The sequence below is a fragment of the Nerophis ophidion genome, linkage group LG15 (assembly GCF_033978795.1).
Source record: "Nerophis ophidion isolate RoL-2023_Sa linkage group LG15, RoL_Noph_v1.0, whole genome shotgun sequence".
Taxonomy (NCBI): domain Eukaryota; kingdom Metazoa; phylum Chordata; class Actinopteri; order Syngnathiformes; family Syngnathidae; genus Nerophis; species Nerophis ophidion.
In genome coordinates, this window is record NC_084625.1 from 6,920,701 (window position 1) to 6,939,830 (window position 19,130).

General features: G+C 41.8%; 2 protein-coding genes across 10 annotated transcripts in view; both read right to left on the reverse strand.

Annotated features, from left to right (window-relative positions):
* Nucleotides 1-9,733, reverse strand: part of zgc:112982 (uncharacterized protein LOC503771 homolog) — a 21,156-nt gene extending 11,423 nt beyond the window's left edge. For 2 of the 6 annotated variants that reach the window (XR_009809766.1, XM_061921342.1), the window contains exons 1-2: nucleotides 9,624-9,731; nucleotides 1,302-1,341 (exon numbers count right to left, since the gene is read on the reverse strand). Coding sequence is in view for 5 of the 6 variants with exons in the window: in XM_061921342.1 (XP_061777326.1) it covers nucleotides 1,302-1,341; nucleotides 9,624-9,708 (125 nt within the window). In the remaining variant the exon portion in view is untranslated. Of the gene's footprint in view, nucleotides 1-1,301; nucleotides 1,342-1,608; nucleotides 1,831-9,623 lie in introns of those variants that run through there. The other 4 variants (XM_061921343.1, XM_061921341.1, XM_061921344.1 and 1 more) reach the window with 3 other exon arrangements.
* A 2,134-nt stretch (nucleotides 9,734-11,867) lies between these two features.
* Nucleotides 11,868-19,130, reverse strand: part of map7d2b (MAP7 domain containing 2b) — a 49,221-nt gene continuing 41,958 nt past the window's right edge. For all 4 annotated transcript variants that reach the window (XM_061921349.1, XM_061921346.1, XM_061921347.1 and 1 more), the window contains one exon: nucleotides 11,868-12,747. The gene's annotated coding sequence lies outside the window, so the exon portion shown is untranslated. The remainder of the gene's footprint in view (nucleotides 12,748-19,130) is intronic.

Here is a 19,130-nt window from a genome sequence, read left to right on the forward strand (position 1 = left end):
CGTATAAAAAAAAAAAAAGCAGAAGAGATAACGTACGTAGTGAACTACCACATTGTGAAGGACATACACTATTTGATTTCCTATTATGCAGCTCATTTTTATTTGATAGTTATTGAAATATCTTTGTGGGACATCACGCACAAAAGTGCACTTTATTTGTTATTAAATATTGTAGTGGTGTTCTGTACAAAAAGTGCACTTTAATTTAGTGTTGTTTTGATATGTCATCTTAGTGAAATCATGCACAAAAGTGCACTCATAGCTTGTTTTAAAATGTCTCCGACAATCTTGCACACTCTGTTTTGAAATGACATGAATGTTTGTGCCACTGCTTAATAGCGGTCCACTGCTTAATAACTGTTTAATGGATACACTTTTGGTAAATTTTCCACAATTATCCTAGTAAAGGTGTCTAACGGCTCTCACTGCAATCGCCTTTGTTTTTTTTTAGTCCTTCACTCTCACTATCCTCATCCACAAATCTTTCATCCTCGCTCAAATTAATGGGGAAATTGTCGCTTTCTTGGTCTTAATCGCTCTAGCTGCTGGTGGCTATGATTGTAAACAATGTGAGGGTGTGAGGAGCCCTACAACCAGTGACGTCACGCGCACGTCGTCTGCTACTTCCGGTACAGGCAAGTAGTGCTGGGCGATACATCGACATATATCGCGGGTTTGTCTCTGTGCGATATAGAAAATGACTATATCGTAATATTCGAGTAGACGTTCTCACGCGGCCATTACACTTTCCTCGCATCAAGTGTTCATTCAAGGCTAAGGCAAAATATTGTAATATATATCGTACATCGCGATATGGCCTAAAAATATCGCGGTATTAAAAAAAGGCAACATCGCCCAGCCCTACAGGCAGGGCTTTTTTATTAGCGACCAAAAGTTGCAAACTTTATCGTGGATGTTCTCTACTAAATCCTTTCAGCAAAAATATGGCAAAATCGCGAAATGATGAAGTATGACACATAGAATGGACCTGCTATCCCTGTTTAAATAAGAAAATCTCATTTCAGTAGGCCTTTAAATTGTCTGTATTGTATGTAAATGTGTTCATGTTGGAAATAAACTAAGAAAGAAAAGAAAGAAAGATAGGCACCAGCGCCCCCGGCAAACCCAAAGGGAATAAGCGGTAGAAAATGGATGGATAATCACCATACTGCTGTGATTATATGCCTCAAGTGTTCATTCAAGGCTAAGCAAAATATCGAGATATATATTGTGTATCGTGACATGGCCTAATGATATCGCGATATGAATAAAAGGGCAGCCCTAGTGGTCAGTGTACTCACCTGCTTTGTGGGGACGAAGACCTTGGTCTGGACATTTCATCTAAGATAAAAAAAAAAGAGGTGAAATGTTACAAAGACACATCCATTCCTATCTCCTTGTCATGACTAGTTAGCATCAATATATATATATATACACGATACTGTCATTGGAGCTAACGTTAGCATTAACGCAACAATAACCTTTTTCCCCAGCACATTTCACGAAGTTATAAACTAAATGAATATTGTCTTGAAGAAAACTACCAATGACAACGCAACTACAAAAGCGTGTTATTTCAGAAGCTAACAATGCTAACTAGCATCTTACCTGCGTCTTCCAGGCAGCGTAATGTAGCGCACGCTGCTCAAGTAACGAGATATATATATATAGTTACACACACACAAATATCACACTAAATACGCTGAGTTAATATCCCTATTTATTGACAGACGCAGAACATTTACAGCCAAAATTGATGCTTATATCGCTACGCAGCGAAGAAAATGGCCGACTGCGCGCTTGACGCTGGCTAGCGAGCTAACTAGCCACTTCCGGTGGTGACGTCATTCAAACAAGTGACAGCTTCGGTGTCAAATGTATTGGACCGATACCAGCGTGATAAAATCGTAAGTTTTCAGTTGTTTTCCATGTTTATTGGCATAAGTAAAACTTTGTGGGGTAAAAATGATTTTATTAAAAGCTTTTCTTCATATTTTCTTTAAAAAAAATATATTGGTATCCGTATCGGTTTTACTCATTGGATTTTTTTTTAATTTACCAGGAAGGAGCAGCATTTTATTTTGAATTAAAAGACATACTCAGCATATATTGTTTCTTTGTTCTTGCACCCCCAGTACAGTAAGACACTAATCTGACCCGAGTGGGTGAGTAGAGCAATCCAAATATCGGTTGCATTGATACCAAAACCGATATCAATATCGGACCGATACTAGAGTTATAAGATTGTAACTTTTCCGTTATTTTCAATGTTTATTTGCATAAGTAAAAAACAAATAAAAACCCAAAGGATTTTATTAAATGCTTTTGTTCATAATACCTTCAAAAAAATATTGGTATCCGTATCGGTTTTACTTACTGGATTTTTTTTTTTTTATTTACCAGGAAGGAGCAGCGTTTTATTTTGAAAAAAAAGTCATTCTCAGCATATATTGTTTCTTTGTTCTTGCACCCCCAAGTACAGTAAAACACTAATCTGACCCGAGTGGGTGAGTAGAGCAATCCAAATATCGGTTGCATTGATACCAAAACCGATATCAATATTGGACCGATACTAGAGTTATAAGATTGTAACTTTTCCGTTATTTTCAATGTTTATTTGCATAAGTAAAAAACAAATAAAAACCCAAAGGATTTTATTAATTGCTTTTGTTCATAATACCTTCCAAAAAATATTGGTATCCGTATCGGTTTTACTTACTGGATTTTTTTTTTTTAATTTACCAGGAAGGAGCAGCATTTTATTTTGAAAAAAAAGTCATACTCAGCATATATTGTTTCTTTGTTCTTGCACCTCCAAGTACAGTAAAACACTAATCTGACCCGAGTGGGTGAGTAGAGCAATCCAAATATCGGTTGCATTGATACCAAAACTGATATCAATATCGGAACGATACTAGAGTTATAAGATTGTAACTTTTCCGTTATTTTCAATGTTTATTTGCATAAGTAAAAAACAAATAAAAACCCAAAGGATTTTATTCAATGCTTTTGTTCATAATAACTTCAAAAAAATATTGGTATCCGTATCGGTTTTACTTATTGGATTTTTTTTTTTAATTTACCAGGAAGGAGCAGCATTTTATTTTGAAAAAAAAGTCACACTCAGCATATATTGTTTCTTTGTTCTTGCACCCCCACGTACAGTAAAACACTAATCTGACCCGAGTGGGTGAGTAGAGCAATCCAAATATCGGTTGCATTGATACCAAAACCGATATCAATATCGGACCGATACTAGAGTTATAAGATTGTAACTTTTCCGTTATTTTCAATGTTTATTTGCATAAGTAAAAAACAAATAAACCCCAACAGATTTTATTAAATGCTTTAGTTCATATTATCTTCAAAAAATATTGGTATCTGTATCGGTTTTACGTATTTGATTTTTATTTATTCACCAGGAAGGAACAGCAATTTTTATATTAAAAAAAAAGTCACACTCAGCATGTATTGTTTCTTTGTTCTTTCCCCCCAGGTACAGTAAGGCACTAATCTGACCCGAATGGGTGAGTAGAGCAATCCAAATATCGGTTGCATCGATACCAAAAGCGATATCAATATCGGACCGATACAAGAGTGATAAGATCGTAACTTTTCAGTTATTTTCCATGTTTATTTTCATAAATAAAGCTTTGTGGGGTTAAAAAAAAGGGACTTTATTGAATGTTTTTGTTCATATTTTCTTGCAAAAATATTGGTATCCGTATCGGATTTTACTTACTGGATTTTAATTTTTTTTACCAGGAAGGAGCAAAATTTTATTTTGAAAAAAAGTCATACTCAGCATATTGTTTCTTTGCTCTTGCCCCCCAGTACAGTAAGAGACACTAATCTGACCAAAGTGGGTGAGTAGAGCAATCCAATTATCGGTAGCAAAAGTGATATCAAAATCGGACCGATACTAGTGTGATAAGATTGTAAGTTTTCAGTTATTTTCTACGTTTATTGGCATGAGTAAAACTTTGTGGGGTAAAAAAAAAAAAAAAAACACAAAGGATTTTATTAAATGCTTTTGTTCATATTTTCTTCCCAAAAAAATGGCAACCGTATCGCTTTTACTTATTGGATTGTTTAATTTACCAGTAAGGAGCAGCATTTTATTTTGAAAAAAAGTCATACTCAGCATATATTGTTTCTTTTCTCTTGCCCACCCAGTACAGTAAAACACTAATCTGATCCAAGTGGGTGAGTAGAGCAATCCACATATCAGTAGCATCGATACCAAAAGCGATATCAATATCGGACCGATACTACCGTGATAAAATCGTAACTTTTCAGTTATTTTCCATGTTAATTTGCATTAGTGAAGCTTTGTTGGGTTGAAAAAGGATTTTATTAAATGCTTCTATTTATATTTTCCTAGAAAAATATTTGTATCCGTATCGGTTTTACATATTGGATTTTTTTAATTTACCAGGAAAGAGCAGCATTTTTTTTTGAAAAAAAAGTCATACTCAGCATATATTGTTTATTTGCTCCCCCCCCCCCCCCCCACCAAAGTACAGTAAGACATTAACCTGACCCGAGTGGGTGAGTAGAGCAATCTAAATATCGGTAGCATCGATACCAAAAACGATAAAAATATCAGACCGATACTAGCGTGATATGATGTAACTTTTCAGTTATTTTCCATGTTTATTGGCATAAGTAAAGCTTTGTGGGGTTAAAAAAATGATTTTATTAAATGTTTTTGTTCATATTTTCTTCAAAAAATGTTGGTATCCGTATCGGTTTTACTTACTGGATTTTTTTATGTATTTACCAGGAAGGAGCAGCATTTTATTTTGAAAAAAAAGTAATACTCAGAATATATTGTTTTTTTGTTCTTGCCCGCCCACCCCCAGGTACAGTAAGACACTAACCTGACCCGAGTGGGTGTGTAAGAACAATCCAAATATCGGTAGCATCGATAACAAAACCGATGTCAATATTGGACCGATACGAGATTGATAAAATCGTAACTTTAAGTTATTTTCCATGTTTATTGGCATAAGTAAAATACAAATGATCCCCAAACGATTTTATGAAATGCTTTTGTTCATATTATCTTAAAAAAATATTGATATTGACCGATACTAGCGTGACAAGATAGTAACTTTACAGTTATTTTCCATGTTTATTTGCATAAGTAAAGCTTTGTGGGGTTAAAAAAAGGGATTTTATTAAATGCTTTTGTTCATATTTTCTTCCAAAAATATTGGTACCCGTATCGGTTTTCCAAACAGCCACGTGATGGAGGGAGGTACAGATATAAAAAGTCACTTTTACAGTTACACAACATATTGAGCGTGTTTTTTCTCCAGTTTTACTTATTGGATTTTTTTTAACTAAACTGGAGCATTTTATTTTGAAAAAAGGTCATACTCAGCATATATTGTTTATTTCCTCTTGCCAATATCCACACTTGCGTGTTTAAGATGTTTTTTTTCACCCCCAAATACAGTAAGACATTAATCTGACCCAAGTGGGGAAGTAGAGCAATTCAAATATCGGTAGCATCGAAACCAAAAGCGATATCAATATCGGGCCGATACTAGCGTGATACGATCGTAACTTTTCAGTTATTTTCCATGTTTACTTGCATAAGTAAAGCTTTGTAGGATAAAAAAGAACAAAAACAAAGGATTTTATTAAATGCTTATCTTTATATTTAATTCCCGAAAAAATATTGGTATCCGTATCGGTTTTCCAAACAGTCACGTGAGGGTGGAAGTACTGACATGAAAATAGTCACTTTTGCAGTTAAACAACATATTGAGCGTTTTTTTTTTCCCCTCCAGTTTTACTTATTGGATTTTTTAAATTACCTGGAGCAGCATTTTATTTTGAAAAACAAGTCATACTCAGCATATATTGTTTCTTTCTTCTTACCGACATTTTATTTTCACCCGCAGACACAATAAAACTGGAGACGCTAATCTGACCCCAGTGGGTGAGCAGATCAATCCAAATATCGGTAGTATCGATATCTATACTGGACCGATACCACGAGATCCATAGTTTTTTAGTTATTTTACAGAATGTGTATTTTGTTTAACATATTTGTTTTGTTTATAGAATGTTGTTCTTTTTAACTTACAATCGTTGTCCTGTTTTGATGTCCATCCATCCATCCATCCATCATCTTCCGCTTATCCGAGGTCGGGTCGCGGGGGCAGCAGCCTAAGCAGGGAAGCCCAGACTTCCCTATCTCCAGCCACTTCGTCTAGCTCTTCCCGGGGGATCCCGAGGCGTTCCCAGGCCAGCCGGGAGACATAGTCTTTCCAACGGTTCCTGGGTCTTCCCCGTGGCCTCCTACCAGCTGGACGTGCCCTAAACACATCCCTAGGGAGGCGTTCGGGTGGCATCCTGACCAGATGCCCGAACCACCTCATCTGGCTCCTCTCGATGTGGAGGAGCAGCGGCTTTACGTTGAGCTCCTCCCGGATGGCAGAGCTTCTCACCCTATCTCTAAGGGAGAGCCCCGCCACCCGGCGGAGGAAACTCATTTCGGCCGCTTGTACCCGTGATCTTATCCTTTCGGTCATGACCCAAAGCTCATGACCATAGGTGAGGATGGGAACGTAGATCGACCGGTAAATTGAGAGCTTTGCCTTCCGGCTCAGCTCCTTCTTCACCACAACGGATCGATACAACGTCCGCATTACTGAAGACGCCGCACCGATCCGCCTGTCGATCTCACGATCCACTCTTCCCCCACTCGTGAACAAGACTCCTAGGTACTTGAACTCCTCCACTTGGGGCAGGGTCTCCTCCCCAACCCGGAGATGGCACTCCACCCTTTTCCGGGCGAGAACCATGGACTCGGACTTGGAGGTGCTGATTCTCATTCCAGTCGCTTCACACTCGGCTGCGAACCGATCCAGTGAGAGCTGAAGATCCCGGCCAGATGAAGCCATCAAGACTACATCATCTGCAAAAAGCAGAGACCTAATCCCGTGGCCACCAAACCGGAACCCCTCAACGCCTTGACTGCGCCTAGAAATTCTGTCCATAAAAGTTATGAACAGAATCGGTGACAAAGGACAGCCTTGGCGGAGTCCAACCTTCACTGGAAACGTGTCCGACTTACTGCCAGCAATGCGGACCAAGCTCTGACACTGATCGTACAGGGAACGGACCGCCACAATAAGACAGTCCGATACCCCATACTCTCTGAGCACTCCCCACAGGACTTCCCGAGGGACACGGTCGAATGCCTTCTCCAAGTCCACAAAGCACATGTAGACTGGTTGGGCAAACTCCCATGCACCCTCAAGAACCCTGCCGAGAGTATAGAGCTGGTCCACAGTTCCACGACCAGGACGAAAACCACACTGTTCCTCCTGAATCCGAGGTTCGACTATCCGGTGAAGCCTCCTCTCCAGTACACCTGAATAAACCTTACCGGGAAGGCTGAGGAGTGTGATCCCACGATAGTTGGAACACACCCTCCGGTCCCCCTTCTTAAAGAGAGGGACCACCACCCCGGTCTGCCAATCCAGAGGTACCGCCCCCGATGTCCACGCGATGCTGCAGAGTCTTGTCAACCAAGACAGCCCCACAGCATCCAGAGCCTTAAGGAACTCCGGGCGGATCTCATCCACCCCCGGGGCCTTGCCGCCGAGGAGCTTTTTAACTACCTCAGCGACCTCAGCCCCAGAAATAGGAGAGTCCACTACAGATTCCCCAGGCACCGCTTCCTCAAAGAAAGACGTGTTGGTGGGATTGAGGAGGTCTTCGAAGTATTCCCTCCACCGATCCACAACATCCGCAGTCGAAGTCAGCAGAACACCATCCGCACCATACACGGTGTTGATAGTGCACTGCTTCCCCTTCCTGAGGCGCCGTATGATGGTCCAGAATCGCTTCGAAGCCGTCCGGAAGTCGTTTTCCATGGCTTCCCCGAACTCTTCCCATGTCCGAGTTTTTGCCTCCGCGACCGCTAAAGCTGCACACCGCTTGGCCCGTCGGTACCCGTCCACTGCCTCCGGAGTCCTATGAGCCAAAACAACCCGATAGGACTCCTTCTTCAGCTTGACGGCATCCCTCACTGCTGGTGTCCACCAACGGGTTCTGGGATTACTGTTTTGATGTGATTAAAGTAAATATCATACTTTAAAACAGTGATTCTCAAACTGCGCTACGCGGGCTCCATCTAGTGGTAGGCCAGAGGAACACATGATTAATATATTGTGCCAAAAATATCACACATACTTTGATAGATAAAACCTCATCCTTGTTTATAAATACTTAGGCCTGTATTTAAATGTTGGTTATTAAGGTGGTACTTGGTAAAAAAAAAAAAAAAAAAAAAAGTTTGGGGGAAAAAAAAGCCCAACACATCCTTTAAAGTGGCCCGCGAAAGCCCGGGAAAAATGAGGATACTTCATACTTCTTACTAAATGTTTTCATTGTTTTGACAGAAAAACATGAATGCATGTAGACATGAAATGTCATGTTTTAAACTGTAATATGTGTACAAAATTGTTATTGCACACTTAAAAATGCTGGGTTATTTTTGATAACCCAATTTATGAGTTGCGAGTGTTGGGTTGAATTTTGAAATGTTTTTTTCAACAAGTAACACATTTTTGGGTGAAAGGCTTTTTTCAATTAAAAATGTACTTTTCTCTTGACGGGAATTTTATTATCTCTATCAATTATTAATTTGATCAACTTTATTAGTCGTATTATCTACTCAGTGGCCTATCGATCGGTAGGTTGTGAGTTCAAACCCCGGCCGAGTCATACCAAAGACTATAAAAATGGGAGCCATTACTTCCCTGCTTGGCACTCAGCATCAAGGGTTGGAATTGGGGGTTAAATCACCAAAAATGATTCCCGGGCGTGGCACTGCTGCTGCTCACTGCTCCCCCTCACCTCCCAGGGGGTGAACAAGGGTGATGGGTCGAATACAGAGAATAATTTCGCCACACCTCGTGTGTGTGTGACAATCATTGTTACTTTAACTTGAACTTTTTATTAAGGATTAATCTCATGACATTATTTACAATGACACATCTTATGTACATGAAAATATTACAGCATGCTGTGTCAAACTACTATGGCCAATTCTTGGGAAAGAAAAGGGTACTCATATCTTGCTTTTGAGTATATTTTAGTGGAATTAAAATTATTTTGATTAGTAGTTTGGAAGGAGTAGGACAAACAAGCAGTAAAATGTCTCATTTTTAACCAACTATTAAGTCAAGGAGCGCTAAATTGCAAAACCCAATAGTTGGGTTGGAATAACCCAACTATTGTAGTGAGCATAACTCAGCTTGTGTTGAATAAAATCAACCCAATAGTTATTATGTTCTGTTTAGTTATGTTTTGTTTGTTTTTTGTGACAATCCGTCATTTCAGTTCTGTTGGTTTTTTGTGTTTTTGTATTTACTTCCTGTTCAGTGCTCTTATTTTGTTATTTCCTGTTTAATTCACGGAGCACTGTTGTTTTTCTCTTTTTGTTGATTGCCAGCGGTTCACACCTGCTGTCAATCAAACGTGTGCCTACTTATGTTTCACTCCTCAGTGCTCGAGGATAAGTCTATGTTTGGAAATGTTACTAAGCAAGACTGCTTTCTGTTTATTTGTTTCTTATGAGTATTAAATTATTTTACCTTCACTCAATTCTCTCCTGGACTCCTGCATCCACGGGGTCACACAACTGCAGCCATGCGACATCCTAACAGTTTTTGACTCCATTAGTTCCTGTTTTTGTGCACCCTGGTTTTAGTTTCCATGACAACTCATTAGTTTCACCTGCCTCATTTGTTTGAATTCACGCACCTGTTGCTAATCATGTCACTATTTAAGCCTGTCATTTTCTGTTGGTCGTTCTGATGTCATCACTTTTGTTTTTGCTCTGTCCATGCCATAGTTTGTACTGATGTTCATTGTTCATGCTGCTTTGCTCAGGTCACAGTACGTGTTGTTTGTTTTATGTTCGTAGTTTATGTTAGTATATTAGTTTTGCTCCCTGTGTTAAGTTTTGTGCCTCCACTGTGAGTGTCTTTTGCTTGTAGCTTTTGAGTTAAGATTAAAATCATGTATTTACCTCCACGCCACGTACCGTCACCTTCCTTTGCATTCTGGGAAAACAAACCCCAATCTACATTGAGTTAGCGTAACTTTTGGGTTAAATAATTCAACCCAATAGTTTAGTTGGGAATAACTCAACATTGAGTTATCATAACTCAACTTTTTGGTATAGAAATTCAACGCAAAAGTTGGGTAGAAAAACATAACCCACAACTTTGAGTTAAAATAACTTAAATAAGGTGTTTGTCCTTTTCTGAACCAGCAGTTGGGTTAAAATTGGGTTCTTTTTTTAACCCAACATTTTTTAGTGTTCGGTGTAAATCTTTGGGCACCTGGCCATTCCATTCCGATTCTTGGGAGTGAGGATTTGAATCATGACCGATACTCGATTCAACACGATTCTTGATTCAAACTGATTTTTGCAATGCATTATTTGGTATAAAAATAACAACACCTTCACAAAACAGTTTACCAGTTACACAACCTCCTTCTAGTTGCTAACCTACGTGTACAAAGTAAGCATAGAGATGGCCTAAAAAAATGTTTTTTTAATTAAATCGTCAAAAAATAATAATAATAATTTTTGAAAACTACCCAAAAAAATCTGTATTCGAATGTGTTAAAAAAACAACAATTTTTTTTAGCACCCCTAATTATTATATACCGTATGATAGTTTGTAAAAATTACAATAAATACTTAAATGTCACCTGCGATGAGTTGGCGACTTGTCCAGGGTGTACGCCGCCTTCCACTCGATTGTAGCTGAGATAGGCACCAGCGCCCCCTGCGATCCGTAGAAAATGGATGGATGGATGGACTTAAATGTCACCTTGACTTACGATTTCAAAGCAAGTTATCGGTCAATTTGTACGTAGAAAAATCAAATAACCAAATGCGTAGGCAATAAAATAATGAGGCGATTATACTTTTACATTCTTACATTCACTGTGGCAGCACGGTGGAAGAAGGGCCAGTGCGCCTGCCTCACAATACGAAGGTCCTGGGTTCGATCCCGCGCTCGGGATCTTTCTGTGTGGAGTTTGCATGTTCTCCCCGTGACTGCGTGGGTTCCCTCCGGGTACTCCGGCTTCCTCCCGCCTCCAAAGACATGCACCTGGGGATAGGCTCCTCCCACCTCCAAAGACATGCACCTGGGGATAGGCTCCTCCCACCTCCAAAGGCATGCACCTGGGGATAGGCTCCTCCCGCCTCCAAAGACATGCACCTGGGGATAGGCTCCTCCCACCTCCAAAGACATGCACCTGGGGATAGGCTCCTCCCACCTCCAAAGACATGCACCTGGGGATAGGCTCCTCCCACCTCCAAAGACATGCACCTGGGGATAGGCTACTCCCACCTCCAAAGACATACACCTGGGGATAGGCTCCTCCCACCTCCAAAGACATGCACCTGGGGATAGGCTCCTCCCACCTCCAAAGACATGCACCTGGGGATAGGCTCCTCCCACCTCCAAAGACATGCACCTGGGGATAAGTTGATTGGCAACACTGAAAAATGGTCCCTAGTGTGTGAATGTGAGTGTGAATGTTGTCTCGACTTGTCCAGGGTGTACTCCGCCTTCCGCCCGAATGCAGCTGGTTTAGGCTCCAGCGACCCCCGTGAACCTGAACGGGACAAGCAGTAGAAAATGGATGGATGGCTGGATGGATGGATATTCACTGCTACAAGCGGTCCTCTGTGGGCAGCAATGAAAAAAAAAATTAGGAACCCCAAAAGTACAGTATCAGTATCGATGTCGGCGATACTGGCCCTGTACTTGTTGACTTGGTATCCGATTGATACCAAAATGTGAGCCACAAGAGGTTTTGATGACGTTTATTGGTGATTTTCAGCGGTAATCCATGCATTACATTTACAATGATATATTCAACCAGGCGGCAGGTACTAATAGTAATAGTAGTAGTAGTACTAGTAGTAGTAGTAGTAGTAGTAGTACAGTAGAAGACATGAAGTGTCCTTTATGTTTGACTCCCTTATGAGTGTCAGGACGAGTTAAATTTTAGTCCTGCTTTCCTCGTGGGACATCTTTGTGGCTTTTGCCATGCGGCTGAGGATTTCCACTTCCTGGAGTGAGAAGGTGAAGCGCGGAGGTGACGAGCAGAGTGTTCTCCACAGGTGAGGAGACTAGTGGGAAGGAAGGAGAACGGTGCACACTGCAGCTAGCGTGGTCAGTCGGTGCCTCACAACAACACAACATACACTTCCCGGCCCCCCGCTGACCAATCACATGGCCCCTCCCCCGCGGACAGGTCCGCAAAGCGTCCGGTGACGAGCAGCGGAGGAGGCAAAAGCTACAGGCTACCAAACTACCAGGAGCCACCGGGCGGAGACGAAGCTACGAGCACCTTAACGAGCCACAGTTTGTCTATTTTTTTTTTTTTTTTTGTCCAACGCCCGGTCATATGTCCAGTATTTACACGTATGAGTAGCACGCCGATTAAAGATGTGGACGCTTTCATCTCGCGCTGATGAGAGAACTGAACCTTCCCCTCCCCGGCCCCTGAGGCTCTCACATGCAACATGTGTCAATAACCAATCCATCAATAAATAAAGAAGAAGGCCTTGGTTAGAAGCGCTTTGGACTCTACTGGATGTGGTGTGTGCGCTAGTGGAGGATGCTGGTCAGGTGGGGTGAAGGGGCGGCTGGTCCAGGAGGAGAAGAACCGGCTGAAGAAGGTCTCCTGAGGAGCAAGAAAGGGATGGGGGTCTCACTGGGCGCTCACATGACCAGACAATGCAGGCGGTGCCCAAAGCTCAATGTAACACAATTCCCACTGACCTTCTTTTTTCATACCAAAGACTATAAAAATGGGAGCCGTTACCTCCCACTCAGCATCAAGGGTTGCAATTGGGGGTTAAATCAGCAAAAATGATTCCCGGGCGCGGCCACCGCTGCTGCTCACTGCTCCCCTCACCTCCCAGGGAGTGAACAGGGGGATGAGTCAAATGTAGAGGACACATTTCACCACACCTAGTGTGTGTGTGAGTGTGTGTGTGTGTGTGTGACAATCATTACTACTTTAACTTTAACTTAACTCTCCAGAAGGACAGTGCGGCGAAGACACAACAAACTCCCTTCTTGTCTCTCATGAACACACACCTGTTGTTGGTGACTTTGGACTAGCGACTGCACAAGATCAAGGCCGCGGAACAGAGACACACTGCAGGCTTACACACAAACATGCATCCAAAAAAAATACGCCACACATACGGGGCGGTTTAGCTCGGTTGGTAGAGTGGCCGTGCCAGCAACTTGAGGGTTGCAGGTTCGATTCCCGCTTCTGCCAACCTAGTCACTGCTGTTGTGTCCTTGGGCAAGACACTTTACCCACCTGCTCCCAGTGCCACCCACACTGGTTTGAATGTAACTTAGTTATTGGGTTTCACTTTGTAAAGCGCTTTGAGTCACTAGAGAAAAAGCGCTATATAAATATAATTCACTTCACTTCACACACTCCCCGCCCCGGAACCCAACGACTTCGACGCAAATCCCGCAGGGGTGATGAAAGGATGGTCAGCGCCTGAGAGCTGCGGCCTGACACCATGACCCCGCACTCCCTCCCCTATCTTGAGATGTACGTTGTAATATGTATATGGAGTTTTTTTCCCACTCCAGACTGGGCCCTCTTAGGATCCCAGTCTAGATTGTATTTTTTTTACTCATCCTTCCCCGGCGTTTTTACCTTTTTCCCCATCTTTTACGGGGCGACTCGTGGCGACCCATCAGCGTTCCTGTTCTGTAACCCTGTACACTGTTTCTTTGTCTAATCTTGAACGGGTTTGTGCTGAAAACAAAGTTTCGTTGTACTTGTGCAATGACAATAAAGACCTATCCATCCATCTAACTCAGAAGGGGATGTCTCAAACCGAAGTTGATATCACTGCGATACCGGCAAAAACAGATTATATCAGTTAGCGTCCAAACTTTTTCCGATACAAGCAACACGTTTACTTTTGTAGCCCGTTAACAGACACACGAAGCTAAACATACAAAATAGGTTTCCTCTATTGCAGTGTTTTTCAACCATTGTGCCGCAGCACACCAGCCGAGCCACTTCGTCCAGCTCCTCCCGGGGATCCCGAGGCGTTCCCTGTCCACCCGGGAGACATAGACTTCCCAACGTGTCCTGGGTCTTCTCCATGGTCTCCTGTCGGTCGGATGTGCCCTAAACAGGTGTTCGGGTGGCATCCTGACCAGATGCCTGAACCACCTCATCTAGCTCCTCTCCATGTGGAGGAGCAGCGGCTTTACTTTGAGCTCCCCCCAGATGGCAGAGCTTCTCACCCTATCTCTAACAAAGGAAATCATTTGGGCCGCTTGCACCCGTGATCTTGTCCTTTCGGTCATGACCCAAAGCTCATGACCATAGGTGAGGATGGGAACGTAGATCAACCGGTAAATTGAGAGCTTTGCCTTCCGGCTCAGCTCCTTCTTCACCACAACGGATCGGTACAGCGTCCGCATTACTGAAGACGCCGCACCGATCCGCCTGTCGATCCCACCATCCACACGTCCGTCACTCGTAAACAAGACTCCCATGTACTTGAACTCCTCCACTTGGGGCAGGGTCTCCTCCCCAACCTGGAGATGGCACTCCACCATTTTCCGGGCGAAAAATATTAGATATTTATTTTTTTGTAAAATAAGAATCACCATTATTTTGAAAATGTGTATTTTGGACCAACCTAATACCTGATTGAAATTGAGACTTTTATTAGTAGATTGCACAGTACAGTACATATTCCGTACAATTGACCACTAAATGGTAACACCCCAATAAGTTTTTCAACTTATTTAAGTCGGGGTCCACGTTAATCAATTCAGCTGCCGTTATTAGTACACGTATGAGTTGTGGTATCATTTGATCAAGCCTTGTTTTAACACTGCACACGACAACATGAAACAATGTACTAAGATGAGTGCTGATATCGGTATTGCGGTTTTAAAGTGTTCACAATATTGTGGTGACGTGCGGCATTATCTGAGGAAACATTAGTCTGGAGTGCTTCCATGGCGACGCAGAAGGAAACCACCAAAAAGCAAACATAACCGTCGATAAATACAAGTCCACTGAAAAGCTAGCCGATACATCCTCGATCCAGCCCTCCGTTTTCTGTCACTTGTCTGCACTCAAGACTCCTCACCCAGAAAAGTTATTTGAAGCCAAACATCAGTTTATGAGATATTTACATTGTTAAAAGTTCAATTGTCTAGTTCTATTGTCAGTGCCTCCATGGTAATGCCCCCCCCCCTGTACCTCAAAGAACTGCTCAACCCCAAATCCTCCACACGAAACGTCCACTCCGGACAGGCTATTCTCCTCCAACCTCCGAGGACAAAGCTATGAACAATGGGAGACCGAGCTTTCTGCTCCGCCGCTCTCCCTGACCACCTGGGGGCACCACAGACTGTAGATGCTTTTAAAAAAAGGCTTAAAAAACCTTCTTTTTAAAAAAGCCTTTTTTTAGATTTATGCGTGCTAGTTCTGGCTATTAGGCTGTTGTAATTTAAATTTTTATTTATCTTATTATATTATTATAATACACCGTAGCAACTTGAGGTTGTTTGCTCAATGTGGGGCGGTATAGCTCGGTTGGTAGAGTGGCCGTGCCAGCAACTTGAGGGTTGCAGGTTCTATTCCCGCTTCCGCCATCCTAGTCACTGCCGTTGTGTCCTTGGGCAAGACACTTTACCCACGTGCTCTCAGTGCCACCCACACTGGTTTAAATGCAACTTAGATATTGGGTTTCACTATGTAAAGCGCTTTGAGTCATTAGAGAAAAGCGCTATATAAATATAATTCACTTCACTTCACAATGTAAAGTGCTTTTTACAAATAAAATCTAAAAAAAAAAATCCATTAAACATTTTTGTGTTACACTGCATGTTTATTTACATTGTCTCTTTAAAGACTGTTAGTTGTTTGGAATATTTGTTTGAAAAATTGGATGTTCCTGCACAATTCCTTGCCCTTAAAAATAAATGTTTGTAGTAGAGTTGTACGATATACCAGTGCTAGTATAGTACCGCCATACTAATGCATCATATTGGGTACTATACCGCCTCTACATATGGCTAGCTAGCTAACGTTCATCCACAGTCTGCAGTGTTGTAGCTACTTCTAAATCACTAATCCTTGTCTCCATGGCAACAAATAAAGTACGTTTCTTACTAGTATCATCCCTGCAGGACGAGGAATAACTAACTACACATGCTTCACTACACAGGATACTGTCAGAATAATTGTATCTAAGTTATCACAAAACTTTGTGTTACATTGAGTTCAGCTCGCCCTGCGAGAGGACAAAAGCTGTCTTTGATCCTACCAAACAGAAGGCTTGTCAAACTCCACTGTGTAGGATGGGAAGCAACATGAAGGTGTTCTGTTTCTTTGATGTATTGTAATCAACAGAAAGATATTGTCTTGACCCGAGATCTAAAACGTGGAGAGGAAGCAGGGCCTTACTCCCTCCAGGCATCTTTTCTTTGAACTGTTTTACGACATTTTCTGTGAACTGCTTTAATCAAAGGAGACGGCTGTTTTTTGGTCGAGCTATGTTCCCATCCTCACTTATGGTCATGAGCTTTAGGTTGTGACCGAAAGGACAAAATTACGGGTACAAGCGGCCCAAATGAGTTTCCTCCGCTGGGTGGCAGGGCTCTCCCTTAGAATAAGAGATACCATGATTAACGCGGACCCCATCAATCAATCAGGGTGAGAAGCTCTGTCATCCGGGAGGAGCTCAAAGTAAAGCCGCTGCTCCTCCACATGGGGAGGAGCCAGATGAGGTGGTTCGGGCATCTGGTCAGGATGCCACCCGAACGCCTCCCTAGGGAGGTGTTTAGGGCACCTCCGACCGGTAGGAGGCCACGGGGAAGACCTTGGACACGGTGGGAAGACTATGTCTCCCGGCTGGCCTGGGAACGCCTCGGGATCCCCCGGGAGGAGCTGGACCAAGTGGCTGGGGAGAGGGAAGTCTGTGCTTCTGCTGCCCCCGCGACCTGACCTCAGATAAGCAGAAGAAGATGGATGGATGGACAAATACCAAAAGTCTCAATGTCCGATAGAATTCTAAAAAAGTTATGAGAGACCACCTCAAAAAATCGGAATGGCATTTAGCAGTTTTTTACTGAATGGGACACTCTAAATGTACATTAAAATGAAGAAAGTGGCATTTACAATATTAGCTATGGACAATAAAATACTAAATATAAACAACATATGAACGTCGCTCCTCTTGTACTTGTCAGACCAGCTCCTCCATAGACATCTTTTACAATCAAGCAAAACTAGGGGGTGTGACGGTACACAAAAATTTCGGTTCGGTACGTACCTCAGTTTAGAGGTACGTACCGGTATCGTATCGGTACAGTAAGAAAACAACAAAATATAAATTTTTTGGTTATCTATTTACCAAATTTGTAAACAATGGCTTTATCCTTTTAACATTGGGAACACGATAATAATTCTGCCCACGTTAATCCACATTACACCGCCTCAACTTGTTGCTTGGATTAAATAAAATGACAGAACTTTTGTTCTACATATAAAAAGTGCAACATTAAACAGTTTCAAGTCACCTCATCATGCTTAATTTATTACAGTATTTGGGAAGCCTGTAGTTGATTTTTGTTACGTAAAATTTTATATTTTTGTCAACATGTGATAGCAGTGACCCTGCCATTCAAAACTAGGCTGCAACATTACTAATGATTAATGTAACTATAGCTGAAAAAATTGTGCAATATAATAGGAGGGACTATTTATCCCTGAACACCATGGAGTTCAAGTGAAATAACAGACAGACAGGGATTTGCTGCCCCTAACACACACACACACACACACACCGACACCGACACACACACACACAGCAAAATGTGCTAACGTTGCGCTAAAAGCTGTTTAGCCTTCACCTCAAGCCAGGACTGCGAGCAAGCTGAGCTGCAGTTTAAGTTTCAAGAACAGGGGTCGGGAACCTTTTTGGCGGAGAGAGCCATGAAAGCCAAATATTTTAAAATGTATTTCCGTGAGAGCCATATCATATTTTTTAACACTGAATACAACTAAATGCGTGTATTTGTAAGTAAGACCAACATTTTTAGAGTATAATAAGTCTCTTCTTAATTTTAATAACATTGTTATTCTGAAGCTAACCAATAATAAAAAAAATACTCCTTAATGCGACTTATTGAAATTGTGGGGTAGAAAACGGATGGATGGATTAAAATGCATTAGAAAGTTTTATATTTTCAACGTTTTTTTTAACACTTTAACACGTACCATGAATTGATTTACGTGGACCCCGACTTTAACAAGTTGAAAAACTTAATCGGGTGTTACAGTTTAGTGGTCAATTGTACAGAATATGTACTGTAGAGTGCAATCTACTAATATAAGTTTCAATCAATTAATCAATCAATCAAAACTGTGATTAACAGCAAAATTATTCATTATCATGTTAAGCAATGTCAGCTAAGGTTTATCTGAGAGCCCGATGCAGTCATCAAAAGAGCCACATCTGGCTCGAGAGCCGTAGGTTCCCTACCCCTGTTCTAGAAGGTCAACGGGCTCATAGTGATGTGAGTAGTAGTTGTGACTGGGAGGTGTTTTTCATAATTTGGGGAGAGTACGCTATGTTATGCTAACCTGCTAAACACTATTCTGCTCGACGCTGAAGCATTGACTACATGTGCTCTGAATACGCACTGCTGATTGGCTTTGTATGTAACCAATCAAATGGTTGTGTGGGTGGGACAATGCTGGGTGCTGACACAGAGGCAGAACGCAGAGCAGCTTGTTAAGACTTTAGCTTACAAACACATTCGGTACACCCCTGTTCCGAACCGAAACCACCGTACCAAAACGGTTCAATATAAATACAGGTATCGTTACACCCCTAAGCAAAACACAACATAAATGTAAAAACACAGCAAAATACGAATGCAAAGTGTAACAAACACCTACAATATGATATATTATCTCATAAAAATGTGCTTCCGCATCTGTTCCTGACACATGCATTTGGGGCTAGCTGCTTTGAAAACAAACCCCGCCCACTCTGC